Here is an 18,025-nt window from a genome sequence, read left to right as displayed (position 1 = left end):
TTAGCAATTGTGAATGTAATAAGTCTTTCTTTTTTGTAATCTTTTGAAGAAACGTTTATGGCACGGTGTCGTGTAGAAACCGTTGTGGATATATGAAATTTCGAAAGGGTAAACGACATTGTTCTTTTCTACGTAATGGCATGAAAATGTAACTCAGCATGAAGCTTCCCATTAAATAGAGGGAAAATACCGCCGATAGACAAAAAAATGGGGGCAATTTTAAAATTTGGTCATAAAAAATGACTTTTCCGGCTATCGACATGAATTCCGCGGAAGGCCCTCCGCGGACCTCCGCGGATCGAAGTTTCCTCTGCGGAGAAGGGTATTTTTGTCATTTCACCATCTTCTTTTTGACAAAATTGAAGCCTCCTCTTTGGTCCCCCCAATGGTCCTCCGAATCCTCTTTGACAAAGTCAATCCTCCGCATCGACTTACCACCGACGATTCCGGCGACACCGACATCAAATCCGGCGACCACGACGTTATTTTCCGGCGACATCGATTACATACGACTTAAATTTCGAACTTAAATTCCGACAGTTATGGAGGGCAATTTCCCCGATATTTTGGCCCACGGATTTGGCTCCCGGGTATTTCTCACATTCCTTTCTTTGAATTAATGTAGTATATGTATGAAATTTGTCGAAACCGATTTGATTACATGGAATATATAGGTAAAATATACAGATTTAGATGAAATCGAGTTTGACAGGTTTCGGATTGGGTATGATCCATTCCGCAGAGGTGTATGTCACTCCGCGGAGGGTTACGTCAGTCCGCAGAGGACCCTCCGCGGAGTGATGCATTTTCTCCACGGAATGCTAAGATGGAATAAAATTGGGCCTCCGCGGAGGTATTGGTCAATCCGCAGAGGGTTCTCTGCGGAATGACCTGAAACTGATTTTTCTAATTTTTTTTTCTGCCGTTTTTTTTGCCCTTTTATATGAAATTAAATATTATGTTTTGCAGCACGAAGATCTCAATCAAAAAGCGGATTTAACTTTAAAAGGTGTGGTGGGTACTATCATTAAAGACTATTTTCCGCGCCTAACACAATCACAACGACAATTATTCGAAGCTTCGCCGTTCGGAGTATTCTTAGGAATGCATATCCCACATGGTGATCCGTTACTTGTGCATTTGATGATGTTGCACGGAGTAAGGTGTCAACAAGTATTTGAAATGTAGAGGTTTCTTTTTGATATACAATGGACGCATTTGGATTTTGGTGAAACTGAATATATTCTCATTTGTGGTTTAAAAGTTGGTCCTTATGTGGATTTACTCCACGACGAAAAAGGCCGGTCAGATTCAAATCTTCGTGCTCGGTTGTTCCCAGATATTTCTGATGCACGTTTGCGGCTGAAAGATTTAGAAGACTTGATTATGTCCCCGAATTATTTGGCACTACAAGATGAAGATGTTGTGATGCTTATCCAACTTGTTTTTATGTTGAAGGGTCTCCACGGACATTTCCGCAACAGTATACAAGCTTGCTGATAATAAAGATGATTGGAACAGGTATTACATTTAAAGATTGTGTATAAATGCAATGCAATAATAATAATTATAATAAATAAATTGAAAATTGCAGGTTTGCATAGGGTACGTATTTCTGGACCTATACTTTGCGTTTGATGCTTGGAATGTTTAAGAAAATAGAAGAGTTTAGACTATTGAAGCAGGCCAATCCCGAATCCAAGAAAGTACACAAGTATACCGTTCCCGATTTTATGCTTCCGTTTAAGGTTACTTTCTAATTCATTAAATAGTTATCAATGTTTAGTTTTTTATACTATAAAAACTTTGAACTTCGGTTTGTATTATATAATAAGTTTGTATTATGACTTTTATAGTATAATAGCATGATACTTACATTTTTTTCATAGATATGGATTTTGGAGACGTTCCCTGAGGCAACCCAGTTTTATATACGCACGCCGAAAGAATTGCCACGAATGAGGACGTGGAGAAGTAAAACATCGTTATCTTGGGTTCGATGTTGTCGAATAATCAATGTGTCTGTGGTATGCTTTTTATATTAACGATCATCTATAGTTACAAATTCCAATGTATTTTCATGTTAAACTAACAATCTGATTTCTGCAGCCTAACAACCAACCTATTAATGTCGTGGCAAACCCAGAGGAGCTGATGTTGCCGTTTTATGTTTGCTCTGTCAATTGGACTCTAAACCCTGTAGATTTTCCCCCACGGCAACATAGTCCGGTCCGAAATAGTCCACCTGTTGTTGCATCGCCGGCTCGAAGAAAGATGTACAAGTCCGAAATAGAAACATCTTCGACTGAATCTGGCACAAATGCTTTCCTCAAGGTTGGTAAAGAAGAAGAAGACGAGCACATCAAGGTTGGTAAAGAAGAAGAAGACGAGCACAAAGGCATTAGTGAAGCGTCTACTAGGCGTTGTGGCTGACTTAACTTCTAAAGTAGATCGTGTATTATAGAAAAAAGATGAACCAGACAGAAATGTTGAACAAGACAGAGGGTTTCGAGAGGAAGAGGAGGAGGAGGAGGAGGAGATGATAAATGAAGAGGAGGAAGAAAAATATTACCATGATACACATTTGCACTATGATGATATAGGTACTCATAGTTTGGAGGTGGAATTTGGGCCTACACCTATGCATGTTGAGCCGTCATCGGAAGTGGGTGAACATCACACAAAAGAAATGACTCCTATTGTTAGGCCGCAACGAAAGAGGGGTGTTCCATGGTATCAGCGGACTCCGTTCATAGTGGTACAAAACTCATATTTTAAATTTGGTATATTTTTAAAATATTAACGTATTGATAATTATTTAACATGTTAATTTTTTAGTTGCAATCCACACCAAAATTGAAGAAAATCACCAAAGCAAAGAAAAATAGTAGTGGAGAGTCCTGAAAAAGCAAATAAAGACATTGTGAATAAAGAGAGTAATGATGTTTCAAATCATCTCCTGCTCGACAGTCTTGAAGCTGCCAGTGCGTTGAGTTTTTGGAGAGAATGGAATACGATCTCTTCCAATCTAAACACTAAACATAGGCTGCAAATGCTCACACTGGATGCGGAGTTTTGGTCGAGGTTACTTGCAGTTACTCACGCTGGGTGGTTAATTTCTTCGGTAACATTCGTTAAATATAATTTTTAACTACATTTTTAGACGATAATTTATATAAAAAATTGTAACATTGTAAGGCCCTAAAACTAGGATCCGAACCAGTGATCAATCAAACAACAATCAAACAAGATTAGAATGGAGTAGAAGAAGGTTAAACCAAGCTTTGCACACGTTTATATATAGGGGAAAGGCTGGCCGTAAACAGGTTTACGGTCGTAAACCTGTTTACAGCCGTAAACAGACAACAGGTCGTAAACACATCCAAACAACATTATTACATGATAAAAGACCCACTAAGACCTATACATCAGATAGCCTAGCCCACACCATAAACTGGACCCTTCAATCTCCCCCTTGGTTTGAGGCTAGCATTGACTCAGTCTTTTTCAACGATAAGCACTTCGGACCCCCCCCCCCCAATCGCACCACGCCACATCTCTTTTGTGATGATCTCCACAACCATTGACATATATTCTTTAGCAGCACTCTTGAAGATCTCTTCAGCCACTTTGATCTGATGTTGTGCCAAATGATGAATATCCCACCTTCCGAATTGAAGTAGGTCTCTTTTGTCGAATAGGCGAAAGCAACCATCTTGAAACTTAATGATAGCAGTCTCAATGGTTTCATCATACACCCAGTAAAGCATGTTTGCAAGAGATCCATCACAGAAGTTCTGTGACATAGGAATCTGCCTTACTTGGTTGCTCGGTGGCCACATCATTGTGACACCAGTCAAATTTTGGTCAAAAATAAATTAATCAATAATTGTAATTGGGATGAACAAAGTGGTAGAGATTGTAACAAGGTTTCCAAAAATATAAAGAACATTGAAATCCGAGTTATAACGAAGAAGTTATGACCAATCGAAAATCCACAACAAACCGGCAAAACACTGTTCAGTGTAAAAAGTGAGTTTTCGATAAAAGGCTTTTTAGCCTTAACAATCTAAATGAAAGTTGTAGAATATGTTAAACCGAGAACGTTCATAAAAAGAACGTAAAAATCTGACTTCGTATGAGGAAGTTATGATTTTTCTAAGTTTCGGTTTAGCAGTAGACAGCTAAAAATTCGAAATATAAATCGATCGATATTTAGCAGACACAACTTAAACGAGAATCGAAGGTCTCAACAAAAGTAGTACAATGGTAAAAAGACAGACGAAAACGGACGTCGGATGAAGAAGTTATGAATTTTTAACGAATTTCCTATCCCGGTCTGTTAAATATAATAATATTAAAAATAAAGTCAAAATTAGCCGACGAAGTCTAAACGAAAGTCGTAGAGTATAACTTTACCTACGCGTGCATATAAAGAATGCCAAAAACGGAGCTCGTATGCGAAAGTTATGATTTTCGCAAGTTTTTGGCTCAAAAATCAAGAAATATTGAAAACCGGGCAATTTCGCATGGGTGATCTTCGGACACGTCACCCTTGCATGCGAGCCTGCACGTGTCATCTTCTGGTTGGACCGCAGTTGACCGTGTCGCATTTTGATTGGACCGCAGCCGAGGTCCACTAAGGAGCCGACACCCTCGCATGAGACACCCCCGGACACCCCTCGGACCTTCGTGGCGCCTTTCCATTGGACCGAAGTTGGGTCCAGTCCGAAGCCACCACCTGCGAGTCACCTATCCGAAGCAGCCTCCTCCCTTCGCCACCTGTCCCAACACGCGGCAGCCTCCCACAGCTTCGGATCCGAGGCTTCGGTGTATATAAGAGGTGCGAGACCCTCCGAATTTTTCACCTTTTTCACACCAATTTTCACACACTTCCACCCCTTTCACTTCCAAAACTTCACAAACAACTCCCAAGGCCCCGGTATCGTGTCTAAAACCCGAAGCAAGCCCCGGAGCCCCGGAATTCTCAAGAAGATAATCTCTTTCCAGTCGAAGTGTTGCCCGCATAAAGCCGGTTTTTACTCAAAAACTCGCGGTTTCTTCGAGAAAGATCATCTATAGAAACGAAACGCTGCCCGAATCACCACTCATCAAAGTGAGTTCATACCCCTATAATTTACCTTTTTAATGGTTTTTAAATGCTTTTTAGGGGGGGAATACAAGTTGAACACAATTTAAAATTGTGTTAATAATTGTATGTGATAATAATCACACAAAGGCTTTCCTTATGTTTTTAAGGATTACCAAATACTTCCAAAATGACTTAAAGCCATGTTAAATCTTTAAAGTCATGTAAACTCCGTTAAATTCTTTGAAAAATGTTTTATAAACTATTTCAAATTATAAATGCCAAAATCATGTTTATATATGTATAAATATATAAATAAGATTTGAAGGGCTTAGGACTAATAAATTATCTTATTTCCTTTTCCTTGTTTGGATGTGGAATTAAGGTTGTGTTATTTGTCCGAAGGTCGTTTCCTTCTTAGTTATATATATATATATATATATATATATATATATATATATATATATATATATATATATATATATTATACATATATGAGTATAAAAGGTTACTCCTTTCGGTATCATTACCTTTGTATCATGCTGGGCAAAGGTGTTCATCCATGAGAAATCATGCTAATCAGATAGAACATATAAATTATAATAGGTATAATTTATGATTCAGAACTAAATATACAAGTATGATTCACGATTGTATACTTTCCAAGGAAATTACCAAAATTCCTTTAACTATACCAGGATATGTATAATACCTTTAATATATGAACAACATATTAAAGAAGTAATAATACATCATATCGGGTTTGCATTAACAAAGGTACAATACAGAGTACCAGGGTTAGCAAACACGGGGTAATAATACATCATACCGGGTTTGCATTAACAAAGGTACAAATACAACGTACCAGGGTTAGCAATCACGGGGTAATAATACATCATACCGGGTTTGCATTAACAAAGGTACAAATACAACGTACCAGGGTTAGCAATCACGGGGTAATAATACATCATACCGAGTTTGCATTAATAAGGGTACGATACAGAGTACCAGGGTTAGCAATCACGGGGTAATAATACATCGTAAATCTCGTTGAAACAATAAATTTGTGAGACTCTTCATGGTGTACTTATCTAAGTACGACTTTAAGTCCTGACTTATTAACCAGAATCTCTTGTAGGGAGAGCGTGAGTTTTTGTATAGATCTATATGGGACTGACAATCCCGCACCTTTACTGTTCGCTATAGTTTGGCTGGCAGGACTAGGGTGTCAAATATCATATCATTTCCGACGCCTGAAGAACGTCGCAGCAGGCATATCAGTCATATTAGTATGGTTAATAGAACTCACATGGATAAAACAACGAGTAAATTACTAAGTAATATACTTCTCTTAAAACAGTAAGAAAAGATAATTACATCCCGACCAAATATACCTTCTGTTAGTACGTATCATGAAATCAAGTATGGTGAATATACTTGTACTTCTGGTTTTGGAACATTTAAAAACACAAGGCAGTATTATGGATAATATAATATTTTCCAGGATTAATGCTAAGGTTTTACTGTAAAACGGATATAACTAAGAATACTTTTACAAATGAAATGGTTTATGGGATTAAACCACTTTTACAAATGAAACGTTTTATGGAATTAAACTACTTTTACAAAGGAAACAGTTTATGGGATTAAAACACTTTTACAAAGGAAACGGTTTATGGGATTAAACCACTTTTACAAATGAAACGGTTTATGGGATTAAACCACTTTTACAAATGGGAACTTAGTCATTCACTTTCTGTAAACTAGTATAACATAAAGGACCTTTAGTGGTTAATTCTATAATTCCTTAGTTTTTACATTAGAGTTATACATAAGTAATATCCGATTGACAGTGAAATGTGTGACTTCCGCCTTACTTCCTGTTCCTTGTTTGGTTGTGGGCTTAGGGCAGATACACCCATTTAACTGTCCATTCGATATTGGGTTATATATAATTAGTATAAACTAAGTAATTACAGAGGGAAACTATTGAGGTTATCAATCTATCACCTCAGGAAATATAGGATTTTCTGGAGGAACCAGTGAACTTATCCAAAGAACTTAGGGTATACTTAACAGAACTAAAATACTTATGAACTCACCAGCTTAAATGCTGATCTACTCTTTCAAAATAACTTGTATTCTCAGGAATCCAGTAGACGGGTACACTCCCGAAGCTTTTGAGAAGACTACCTAGTACCGTACCGCGACTCTTGTCTTCTACTGTACCTACTTTAGTGTTTGAATATGTAATGTTTAAACACTTATGTAAAACTTATACTTATTAATGCAGTGGTTGTTTGTACTTTGATTACTATATTGCATGCGTTGTGATACTTACCTGAAGTCCTCCGCCCCCGAACGTTTCCGCCGTTCTGGTTTGGGGGTGTAACAGATTGGTATCAGAGCAGTGTTTATAGTGAACTCAGTATATCAGTCATGAAAGATATACAACTATAAACCCATTGGGATAAAAACACTCTGACCAAGAGTTATACTTTAAAAACATAACAATATTTTATAAAAGTATAAGTACATGCAGAATATATATACTAGAATGAGTATCACAAGAAGAACAAAACAAAAGTATTTGGATGTTGGACATTACAGTTAAACCTAGACAGTGACGTAATCATATATGTGATCAATATAGCCTGATCAACTATATTCATTCGAGATATGACCAACATGTGTTTGGGGAGTGATTGTAGTGTTGCAACAGTTCTAAAACTTACCTAAGTACCAGAAGAATTCTAGAACCAAACATAAAGATTAAAATACTATGGGAGTATTTTAGGATGCTATAACAAGAAAACTGAAAACTTGTCAAGTTCTTATATCTAGAAGTCCAAGAATCAAACTCATAACTAAAATAACATGGAGGTATTTTACATACCTTTGGGGAAATGTTAAAAAGATCTTTTCTGATAAGTCTATAATTACTAAGTGGATACGTTAAGGTTATATATAGCCGATATTTTATAGACTTAGAATATGTGATTTTCACTCTAGTTCCTTTTCCTTGTTTGGATGTGGTTTTAGAGTAGGATTACTTATTCAAAGGTCTATTTGATCTGGATTATATATAAGCGGTACACACCATGTGATTATAGAAGGACCAGAAAGAATCACCTTCGTAAAAATTTAAATTTTCTCATAGATTCTTTAGACATTCCCATTCTCGTGTAAACCCCTTAGATAAACGTAGTTACTCCAGAAATCAATAGAAGAGTCAAGGAGGATCCAACAAAATTTCATTAAGAGAATTCCGAGAAAGAAACAGATGATAAGTAAATAAACTATAGAAATCATTTACTGCACTTACCCTATTAAGGACACCAATGAGAGATTCGCATGAACTTCCAAAATTCAAAATCTTCATTACGACGTAATGGGGATCAGTGTCAGAATCGGAAGTAAGACAGCTCGGGAATTCAATATACCTATAGAGGAGAAGGACACCCTATAGATACCAGGAGGAAACAAATCATTACCACCCAGAATAGAACAGAGAACAAAAGAAAACCACGTGTGATTCATGTGAAGTGTTTGAGCGCCTTTTCATCTAAGTAATAACTAGTAAATCGATTCAACCTAATGAGTTAGTGATTTCATTACTCACATTAGGTTTTGAGCTTATCCTCTTTTCCTGTCACGGCTAATAACAATAAATCAGATCACGAAATCTTAATTGATAGTGATTACTTCTCAAATTCATAAGTCTATTTTATGTAGACACTGTTATGAATTGTTTTCGAATATTTTCGAATGTTGGAAAACAATATCCACCAATCGAAGGTAACTTAGTTCGGATGATACTCGGTTCATAACCATTCTAGAAACTTATTTATGTTCCTTACAAGGACTGCATCATGGGGATGCAGGTCGAATCATTGAGAACAATATAACGAAACGAAAGATTTATACATAGATACAAATGGTTAGAATACATTTAGAGACAACGATAGTCGCTCACGAGCTCATTTTCTTATCATGAAACATAATCATGCCTCCGAAGGAATGTAACCAACCCACCAGCAAAACACCAATCCTTCAAATAGATGCGGCTACGTTTCAAGCTGCGGTCACAGCAGTTGTAGCAGCTGTCATGGCACACCTTAATGCTAACAATGCAAATGTTAGTAGTAATGCTATCGGTAACCCCGATCGTGGTGATGGCCAAGTACAGCAACGAGCACCTACTTGTAAGGACACTTTGAACCTTAAGCCTAATATCATGAAACGAAAGTTCGAGAGCTAGAAAGGGAGTTGTTCAACTCAAGAACCTAACAGAAGGCAACGAACTGGGGCAGTCAATACCCCCATCAGCCCTGTTATTCTAGCACCAACCATGTCATACTTAGGAAACCTCCCATACTGCAGCAAGTGCAACTACCATCTTCATGGAGTTTGCCGAGAGCTGCATTGCAATAGATGCAACCTGAAGGGGCATACTGCCCGCATCTGTAGAACTCCGGTTGAGTTCATCACTTTAACTGCCAATGTTGGAACCATTCCCATATGTCACCTTTGTGGTGAAATAGGACATTACAAGAGGGACTGTCCAACAGAGAAGAACGACGGGGGAGCAGGAGGGGTTTGACCCCAATACATGGGAAAGTATCAAAGAACCCTGCTATATTTTGGTACGCTTCCAAACCCCGATAATTATCTATAATTATGATTACTCTTCCGTTCAAATTAAATCACAACAATTATATAAAATTTGAAACCCTAACAGGTAAGCTATGATGACTTAGTGTATACATAAGGGTCATTTATAATTAAGGTTTGTAGACTTAGAGTGAGTAATCCCGCCTCATTTCCTGTTCCTTGTTTGGTTATGGATTTAGGTCAGGGTTGCTCAGTCAAAGGTCTTACCAATCTTAATTATACATGACTTGTATACACCAAGCGATTATAGAGAGACCTATTAAGGATCGTTTCATAAAAGTTCATAATTTCAAATTATCAGAACCCTCGTATTGGTAGTACCCGCCAATTTCGAATCAAAAAGGGGTTCGTAGCGATAATAACATAATAAAACCAGAAGCACTGAAAACTTAGGTACATAGGATATCATCCTAGTAATCATTCCTCCCAGAACGACTTAATATCTATTTCGTCGAGAAAATTCCGACATCCTCATTCGACATGGTTTGGCCTGGCGCTTACAATGTGAAAATTCTTATGCTGTGTAAGAGAACTTTTCCTTAATCAGCAGTAAGATGAAATTCTTCCAATCCATAACGCAAACCCTTAGGTTGTTTCTCATTTCAAAACTTCAAAAGTACCCATGCGAAGGGTACCACGCCATTCTAGCCTACTCAGTAGACAGGAAACTTCAAACGAAAAACACCGAAGTAGTCTTAGAAGTCAGTAACTACCGAAGTAACCCAATAGATCTCATAGGAAAATCATTGTACCGCAGGTCAAGTTCAAGAATAGAGACTAAGAACTCATTAAGTTAATCTATCGCTGCTAAGTGTATACACGAGAGTGGTATATAATTTAGACTTAACAAGATTAAGGATGTGTGATTCCGCCCTATCTCCAGTTCCTTGTTTGGTTGTGGACCTGGGGCAGAGTCACTCATCCGAACTTTTTGTGAAATCTAAATTATATACGACTTGTATACACGAGGTGATGGTGGATGAGCCAAGTATGAGTCTGATCATGAACTTCGGAGCAAAAGCCTTCATCATATATTCTACCAGGAGGAATTCAACGTGAGACCATGACAATGGGTCAAGCTACTAAATGACTACGAATTCGAAATTCGTTATCATCTCGACAAAGCCAATATAGTAGCTGACACCCTAAGTCGGAAAGAGTACCCAGGTCGTAGAGCCAATCATTGACTATGATAACCCATTCAAATCTGTCCACACAAAGTAAGGAGGCGCAACAGGAAGCCTTGAAACCTGAAAATGTGGCAAGTAGAGTAGATAACTAGAACGTGTGAGTGCACGGTATTCTAATATCTGTTATCTCCACTGAGATAATAGAATCATCTCCCAGTTCAGGCAGTCACTCAAAAAAATCTCTGGGAACTAGAGTAGTCATGAGCCTATGTGATCAACTATGGTAAAGAATGGGATACCCATTTACCAATTAGTCGAGTCCTTTATCACGCTAGCATTCAAGTTGCTCCATTCGAAACCTTCTGTGGTCACAAGTGCAGATCCTATCTGAACTGGACTAAATTAGGTAATATGCAACTAGCTAGAGATCCAATTTCCACACAGCACCTTCGCTGATCTGGAATTCATCCGAGAAACTACCAAAAACAAAATACGAATCAGTAAGCGACATAAAGCTTCCAGAATTAATTAGAGAAGCTACGGCTTCGATAAAAGAAAACCCTTGGAATTCTAGGTTGATGACCTTGTCATATGAAGGTCTCACCCCGGAAGGACAAGATACGCTTGTGAAAGCGTGGAATACTAAATTCAAGGTACATAGGACCATTTGATATTCTTACCAAAATTGGTCTTGTACTTATAAACTTAGACTACCATAAAAACTTAATAACATTCATCCCACCTTTCACATATCTAATCTAAAGAGGTGTCTATCCGATGAAACACTTGTTATTTCACTCAATGAAATCAAGTTAAATAAAAGTCTACACTTTGTAACAAGGTTTCCAAAAATATAAAGAACACTGAAATCCGAGTTATAACGAAGAAGTTATGACCAATCGAAAATCCACGACAAACCGGCAAAACACTGTTCAGTGTAAAAAGTGAATTTTTGATAAAAGAATTTTTAGCCTTAACAATCTAAATGAAAGTTGTAGAATATATTAAACCGAGAACGTTCATAAAGAGAACGTAAAAATCTGACTTCGTATGAAGAAGTTATGATTTTTCTAATTTTCGGTTTAGCAGTAGACAGCTAAAATTTCGAAATATAAATCGATCGATATTTAGCCGACACAACTTAAACGAGAATCGAAGGCCTCATCAAAAGTAGTACAACGGTAAAAAGACAGACGAAAACGGACGTCGGATGAAGAAGTTATGAATTTTTAACGGATTTCCTGTCCCGGTCTGTTAAAAATAATAATATTAAAAATAAAGTCCAAATTAGCCGATGAAGTCTAAACGAAAGTCGTAGAGTATAATTTTACCTATGCGTGCATATAAAGAACGCCAAAAACGGAGCTCGTATGCGAAAGTTATGATTTTTGCAAGTTTTTGGCACAAAAATCAAGAAATATTGAAAACCGGGCAATTTCACATGGGTGACCTTCGGACACGTCACCCTCGCATGCGAGCCTCCACGTGTCATCTTCTGGTTGGACCGCAGTTCACCGTGTCGCATTCTGATTGGACCGCATCCGAGGTCCACTAAGCAGCCGACACCCTCACATGAGACACCCCCGGACACCCCTCGGACACCCCTCGGACCTTCGTGGAGCCTTCCCATTTGAACAATAATTGCTTTTTCTTGTCAGATGCTGCTAATTTGGCGGGTTTTAGTGCAGCAACGTTGGGTGCTTGAACCGGGTCCTTTTCAAAACGATCAACCATCCGAGTTCTTCTTTCAGTGGGCGGGTCAACAGGGGGATCTTGAGATGACTGGCTAGCATTGAATTCTGGAACGGATGATTTGAACTTGTCGCCAAGTTCCTCTGCCAGTTTGTTCTCCAAATCCAAGTAGCATGCAGTCAAGGTTCCCATGTGTGTTTGTAGATCAGAGATTTGCTTTGATTTCAGAGTCTTATCTGCTTCAAGATCTGCAACACGAATGATAAGCTGAGTTTTTTCTGCTTCAAGATCAGCTACACGAATATCAAGCTCGCTGTTTTTCTGGTTTAGCACGCCGATCTCCTTTCTATGTTCTTGCACGGTGGAATCGTCCTCTCCTGAGTGGCTTTCCTCTATAGAAATTCCTTTACCGCGAGAGGAAGGCACTGAGCTTTTTTGTTGGGCCAGATGCATAGCAAGCCTCTCAGAGGCAGCATCATGAAAAGGCCTAGGAGGAGATAGTTCCGGGGGAGCTGATGAACTACCAGCTACAAAAGTGGTGCTTGGTTCTTCGTGGGATGAAAAAGTAGTTGTTGGAGTAGTTGTTGGCTGAGTCTGATGGCCTTGAGATAGTTCTGGAATGAATACTCCCTGTCTCGGATCACGTCTTCTCCTTTTCAATGGAGACTGGGAGGTCAGAGTCGTCAACGGTTCACTCACAGGTGGCTCAGTGGTAGGAATAACATCCTCAAGGAGAGGAATCCCTGAAGTTGTCTCCATAGGAATTGTAGTGTCAGCCATTTGGTTGGAAGTAGGAGGCGTTGTTTCAAGAACATCTTCTGTATCCCTTATCTCCGTTGCTGGATGAGCAACATCATGGATACTGTCAAAAAACGAGTCAAGCTCTTCATTGGACAATAGGTTATCATTGCCTCCAAAATTCAAGGAAATGTCATCCTTGTCATAACCTGAAAGATCAAGATCATTAAACGAATCAACATCATCTCCTTCATTTTCAGTTGCATCCTCCATTGTTCCCTCATTGTAGTCACTTTCAACATGCACAGATTGCAAGTTGTGCTCTTCAGCCACTATAACAACAGGTGTAACTACATCATGTTCATGATCTGATACAGGAATAACATTTTCTTCGGAAATGACATCGTCTTCAGAAGATACGCGGACTGAAGACTCATGGGATTCAGATGTCTCGCTTGAATCGGCAAACATACCAAACTTCACTAGGTGATACTTTCCATAAAAAGTAACTTTTCCCCTTCGGTTTTGCTTGATTAGCCCGACAGTGTTTGGCCCAAGAGACTTCATGTCAAGAGTTTCTCCTTCTTTAACCATCGCAGGAAATTGCTCGTTGATGAACACTTGAATAAACCTTGGATACATCAAGAACTTGTCCCTTGTCTTTCCTTTGATGTTTATAGTCAGCTCGTCAAGAATGAACTTGGAGAAGTTGAAATCCAGTCCCACAGCAAGTGAAACAATGGCAACTATGTTCCTCAAAGAGATTTCATCCGCGCCAGATTTTCTTCCTGATATGCAGCTCACAAAGACATGAGCTAAGAACCTCCAGAACGGTGGGAGAAGCTTCTTCATTGTTGGAGGAAAAACGCTTTCATAGCCCATCTTGTTAAGAAGTTCATGAACTTGATCGGTTTCAATCTCAGTAGGGAAGGTAGATTGATCGTCGATTTTCAGAACATCCCTGATGAATTGTTCTGTTATGATGATTTTGCAACTCTTCACAATAGCTTCAACAAAAACAGATCCATCTTCTCCTTTCTTCACGTCAGCTGACCTCCAGAATTCTTTGATTATGCCTTGATAAATTGCTGGATTCACAGTAAGAGCAGTGGACAAGCAACATTCCCTTAATCCATGCATCATTGATTTGAACTCTCCATGAACAACAGGAGGATCAGCCAAAAGAATTGCCAAGTTGTGACTGTCAGCGAATTTTAGATCCGCCATCTCAACCTGCACAATCCAAGCCAAGTGAGAAAACAATGTATATAAACATTTAAAATTTGTGTTTTACTCATGAAACAGTTTAATTAGGCTTTTAAAGGAAACAAAAAAAATCAAATTTTGTTGACCAAAATTGAGTTTACGATCAAGGGAGATCACAGCCGTAAACAGGCTGGCCGTAAACAGTTCTGACAGTTCGTTTTTCGACGATTAAACCCTCAATATTGGTCGATTTGATGCGAGAAAGGTCTATTAAGGATCGAAAATAGCATACCTTTAGATTCAAATGATCAATTTCACGAGAAAACACGAAATTTTTTTAGAGAGAGAGAGAGAGAGAATTAGAGGGTTTACGGCCAAGATAGTTAAAATGAGGGGGTAAAAGGTTCTCGGCTGAACACACCCCCTTACATACCCGATCCATTTTTTAGAAAAGATCCATGGGCTACAATCCACAAAGCAAAAATAAAGCCCAAATAAAAATTTAAAGACTTTTAAAAAATAAAGCATTTTGAGGACAAAAAATAAAATAAAAAATATTAAAAATAAAAATAAAAATAAAATGAAACAAATTTTAAAAAACAAACTAAAATATTATTATTTGAAAAATAAAATAAAATAAAAATAAAAATAAAAATAAAAAATAAAAATAAAATTGAAATTGAAATGAATTAATACTAATTTCACCTCAACTAACGCTAATAATAATTTTGTGATATTGGGATCAAAGTTGTTAGACAACCTTAATCCCCTTATCGGTACTTCTACCTTCATGTCCATGTCTGGTCGATCGCCAGTATTGTGGTCCACTTAAGCACGAAAAATTATGACAAATTTTTGTACATGCTATAAGTGACAAGACAATTTGATTCTATGTTCCTAGAAAAACTTCCTAGGGACCATTCAGCTGACAGAGGAACTTGGCAACAAGTTCAAATCATCCGTTACAGAATTCAATGCTAGCCAGTCATCTCAAGATCCCCCTGTTGACCCGCCCACTGAAAGAAGAACTCGGATCGTTGATCGTTTTGAAAAGGAACCAATTCAAGCACCCAACGTTGCTGCACTAAAACGCGCCAAATTAGCAGCATCTGACAAGAAAAAGCAATTATTGTTCCAGAAGAGCTCAGATCAGAACGCTCCTGGAGATCAACCCACAGTCACCGTCACTGACCTTGAAAAGAAAAGATTTGGAGACAAGTACGGTGACAGATCAAGAATTGTCTCATGGGGCTTTCATGACAGGTTAAACATGTGGGTTGTGAAACGCAAAAGCTCAAACGTGGAATATTATAAAGACTTCCATGATTTCAGTTCATGGACAAGGGTTGAAATTTCAGAACAATCTAATGCTCCATTTGCAAATCCATCTGGTGATCCACGGGCAACTCATTTCAAGCTTTATTTGGAGAACCAAGTAAAGAAGGAATTTCCTAACATGAAGACTGTTGGGTCTATCATTGAAATATTCCCTGACATACTGGATTCCAAGACAAATAAGCCTTTCCAGACTGTGATGTGGCCACCGACCAACCAAGTAAGGCAGATTCCCGTGTCACAGAACTTCTGTGATGGATCTCTTGCGAACATGCTTTACTGGGTGTATGATGAAACCACTGCGACTGCTATCATTAAGTTTCAAGATGGTTGCTTTCGCATATTCGACAAAAGAGACCTACTTCAATTCGGAAGGTGGGATATTCATCATTTGGCACAACATCAGATCAAAGTGGCTGAAGAGATCTTCAAGAGTGCTACTAAAGAATATATGTCAATGGTTGTGGAGATCATCACAAAAGAGATGTGGCGTGGTGCGATTGGGGGGGGGGGGTCCGAAGTGCTTATCGTTGAAAAAGAATGAGTCAATGCTAGCCTCAAACCAAGGGGGAGATTGAAGGGTCCAATTTATGGTTTGGGCTAGGCTATCTGATGTATAGGTCTTAGTGGGTCTTTTATCATGTAATAATGTTGTTTGGATGTGTTTACGGCCTGTTGTCTGTTTACGGCCGTAAACAGGTTTACGACCGTAACCCTGTTTACGGCCAGCCTTTCCCCTATATATAGGGCTTGAATTGTAAGTCCCCAATCTGCTTGTGTATCAATTAGATCCGTTTGATGGTGCGGAATCCCAATCAAACGGATGATGCCAGATCTATCCAAAAACGCAAAAATCCTTCAAAAATACGATCAAATAATCTCCAGATCTGACAAAAATGATCAATACAATGCAAGCTCTGATACCAATTGTAACGCCCTAAAATCTAGGATCCGAACCAGTGATCAATCAAACAACAATCATACAAGATTAGAATGGAGTAGAAGAAGGTTAAACCAAGCTTTGCACACGTTTATATCAAAGAAACGTCAATTACAACTTGGACACACACACACTATGGACCGTAAACTCTGTGAACTAACAACAACTATTGACAGACTCTGACAAGCCCTATATACAGGGGAAAGGCTGGCCGTAAACAAGTTTACGGCCGTAAACAGACAACAGGTCGTAAACATATCCAAACAATATTATTACATGATAAAAGACCCACTAAGACCTATACATCAGATAGCCTAGCCCAAACCATAAATTGGACCCTTCAAACATTTTTATCTTAAAATGTACAGCATATTGCGATATGGAGTGCCTTGCTCATGGAAAGACGGCCGGCGAACGCAAGGTGGACGATATTCCCTCAAGAACTCAATTTGCAAAATGGAAAATCATTTTTTCTTAGGAATATAGCAAATGGTGTTGGAGGCCATCCTAAATGGAAGGATGTGGATATGGTTAGTTAAGCTTATTAATTATTTTTTTTATTTAGGAACTGAATTTATGACTATTTAAAATTTTTTTTATTTGCAGGTTCTATTCCCCATAAATGTTCCTCATACCCATTGGTTTTTGGAAGTGCTACATTTAGATATTTGGAAAGTACACATTTATGATTCAGCACGATCTATGAATTTCTTCACACAGTACTTGACTGGTGGTTAATTCAAAAGTTTTGGGGATAGTATTATCTCAGAGCTAGATGCCATTAACTATTGGAATGATTTCCCCGATGGACAAAAAGACAACGCAATTGTGGAGTTTATTGATATTGTAGACGCGCCACAACAGGAATATATTCTTAATAGAGGGGATTGTGGAGTATTCGTAAGCATGTATGTGGAAATGATTGTTTCGGGGGTACGGGTGAAGAGTGATAAGCCATGTAGAGATGCGGGATTTCTCTACAGAAATAGGATGACAAATATTATTTGGGATACTAAATAACTTGATGTTTGGAAGTTTGTATACATTATTATGAAATACTTGTTTTTAGTAGTTTTGTTTAATATAAATATGTGTTGTATCCTATATTTTTTGAAACATAATTCACCAACATATATTACGATACATTCAAACAAAATAAACATTAGAAATAACATAATAACATTACACAAAACATTACAAATAAAAGATGAACGACTAACA

The 18,025-nt window shown here is 38.2% G+C and overlaps 1 protein-coding gene across 3 annotated transcripts; it reads left to right on the top strand.

The window, feature by feature from the left end:
• Nucleotides 1-4: 4 nt before the first annotated feature.
• Nucleotides 5-17,650, top strand: LOC145119353 (uncharacterized). Of its 3 annotated transcripts, none has more exons than XM_079055003.1 (8): nt 5-590; nt 970-1,521; nt 1,595-1,748; nt 1,890-2,027; nt 2,110-2,758; nt 2,839-3,124; nt 17,173-17,334; nt 17,411-17,650. In XM_079055003.1, exons 6-8 carry the CDS (start codon nt 3,053-3,055, stop codon nt 17,540-17,542), a joined length of 366 nt encoding a protein of 121 aa, XP_078911129.1. In that variant the 5' UTR covers nt 5-590; nt 970-1,521; nt 1,595-1,748; nt 1,890-2,027; nt 2,110-2,758; nt 2,839-3,052; the 3' UTR covers nt 17,543-17,650. The 3 variants fall into 3 exon arrangements, with proteins under 3 accessions (XP_078911129.1, XP_078911127.1, XP_078911128.1); XM_079055001.1 differs by having other exon boundaries at nt 17,411-17,623; XM_079055002.1 differs by lacking the exons at nt 17,173-17,334; nt 17,411-17,650 and having other exon boundaries at nt 2,839-3,281.
• Nucleotides 17,651-18,025: the final 375 nt, after the last annotated feature.

This window comes from Lactuca virosa, chromosome 6 (assembly GCF_052849685.1).
Source record: "Lactuca virosa cultivar CGN04683 chromosome 6, Lactuca_virosa_CGN04683_v6, whole genome shotgun sequence".
Lineage (NCBI taxonomy): Eukaryota > Viridiplantae > Streptophyta > Magnoliopsida > Asterales > Asteraceae > Lactuca > Lactuca virosa.
This window is presented reverse-complemented; position numbering and strand designations above follow the sequence as displayed.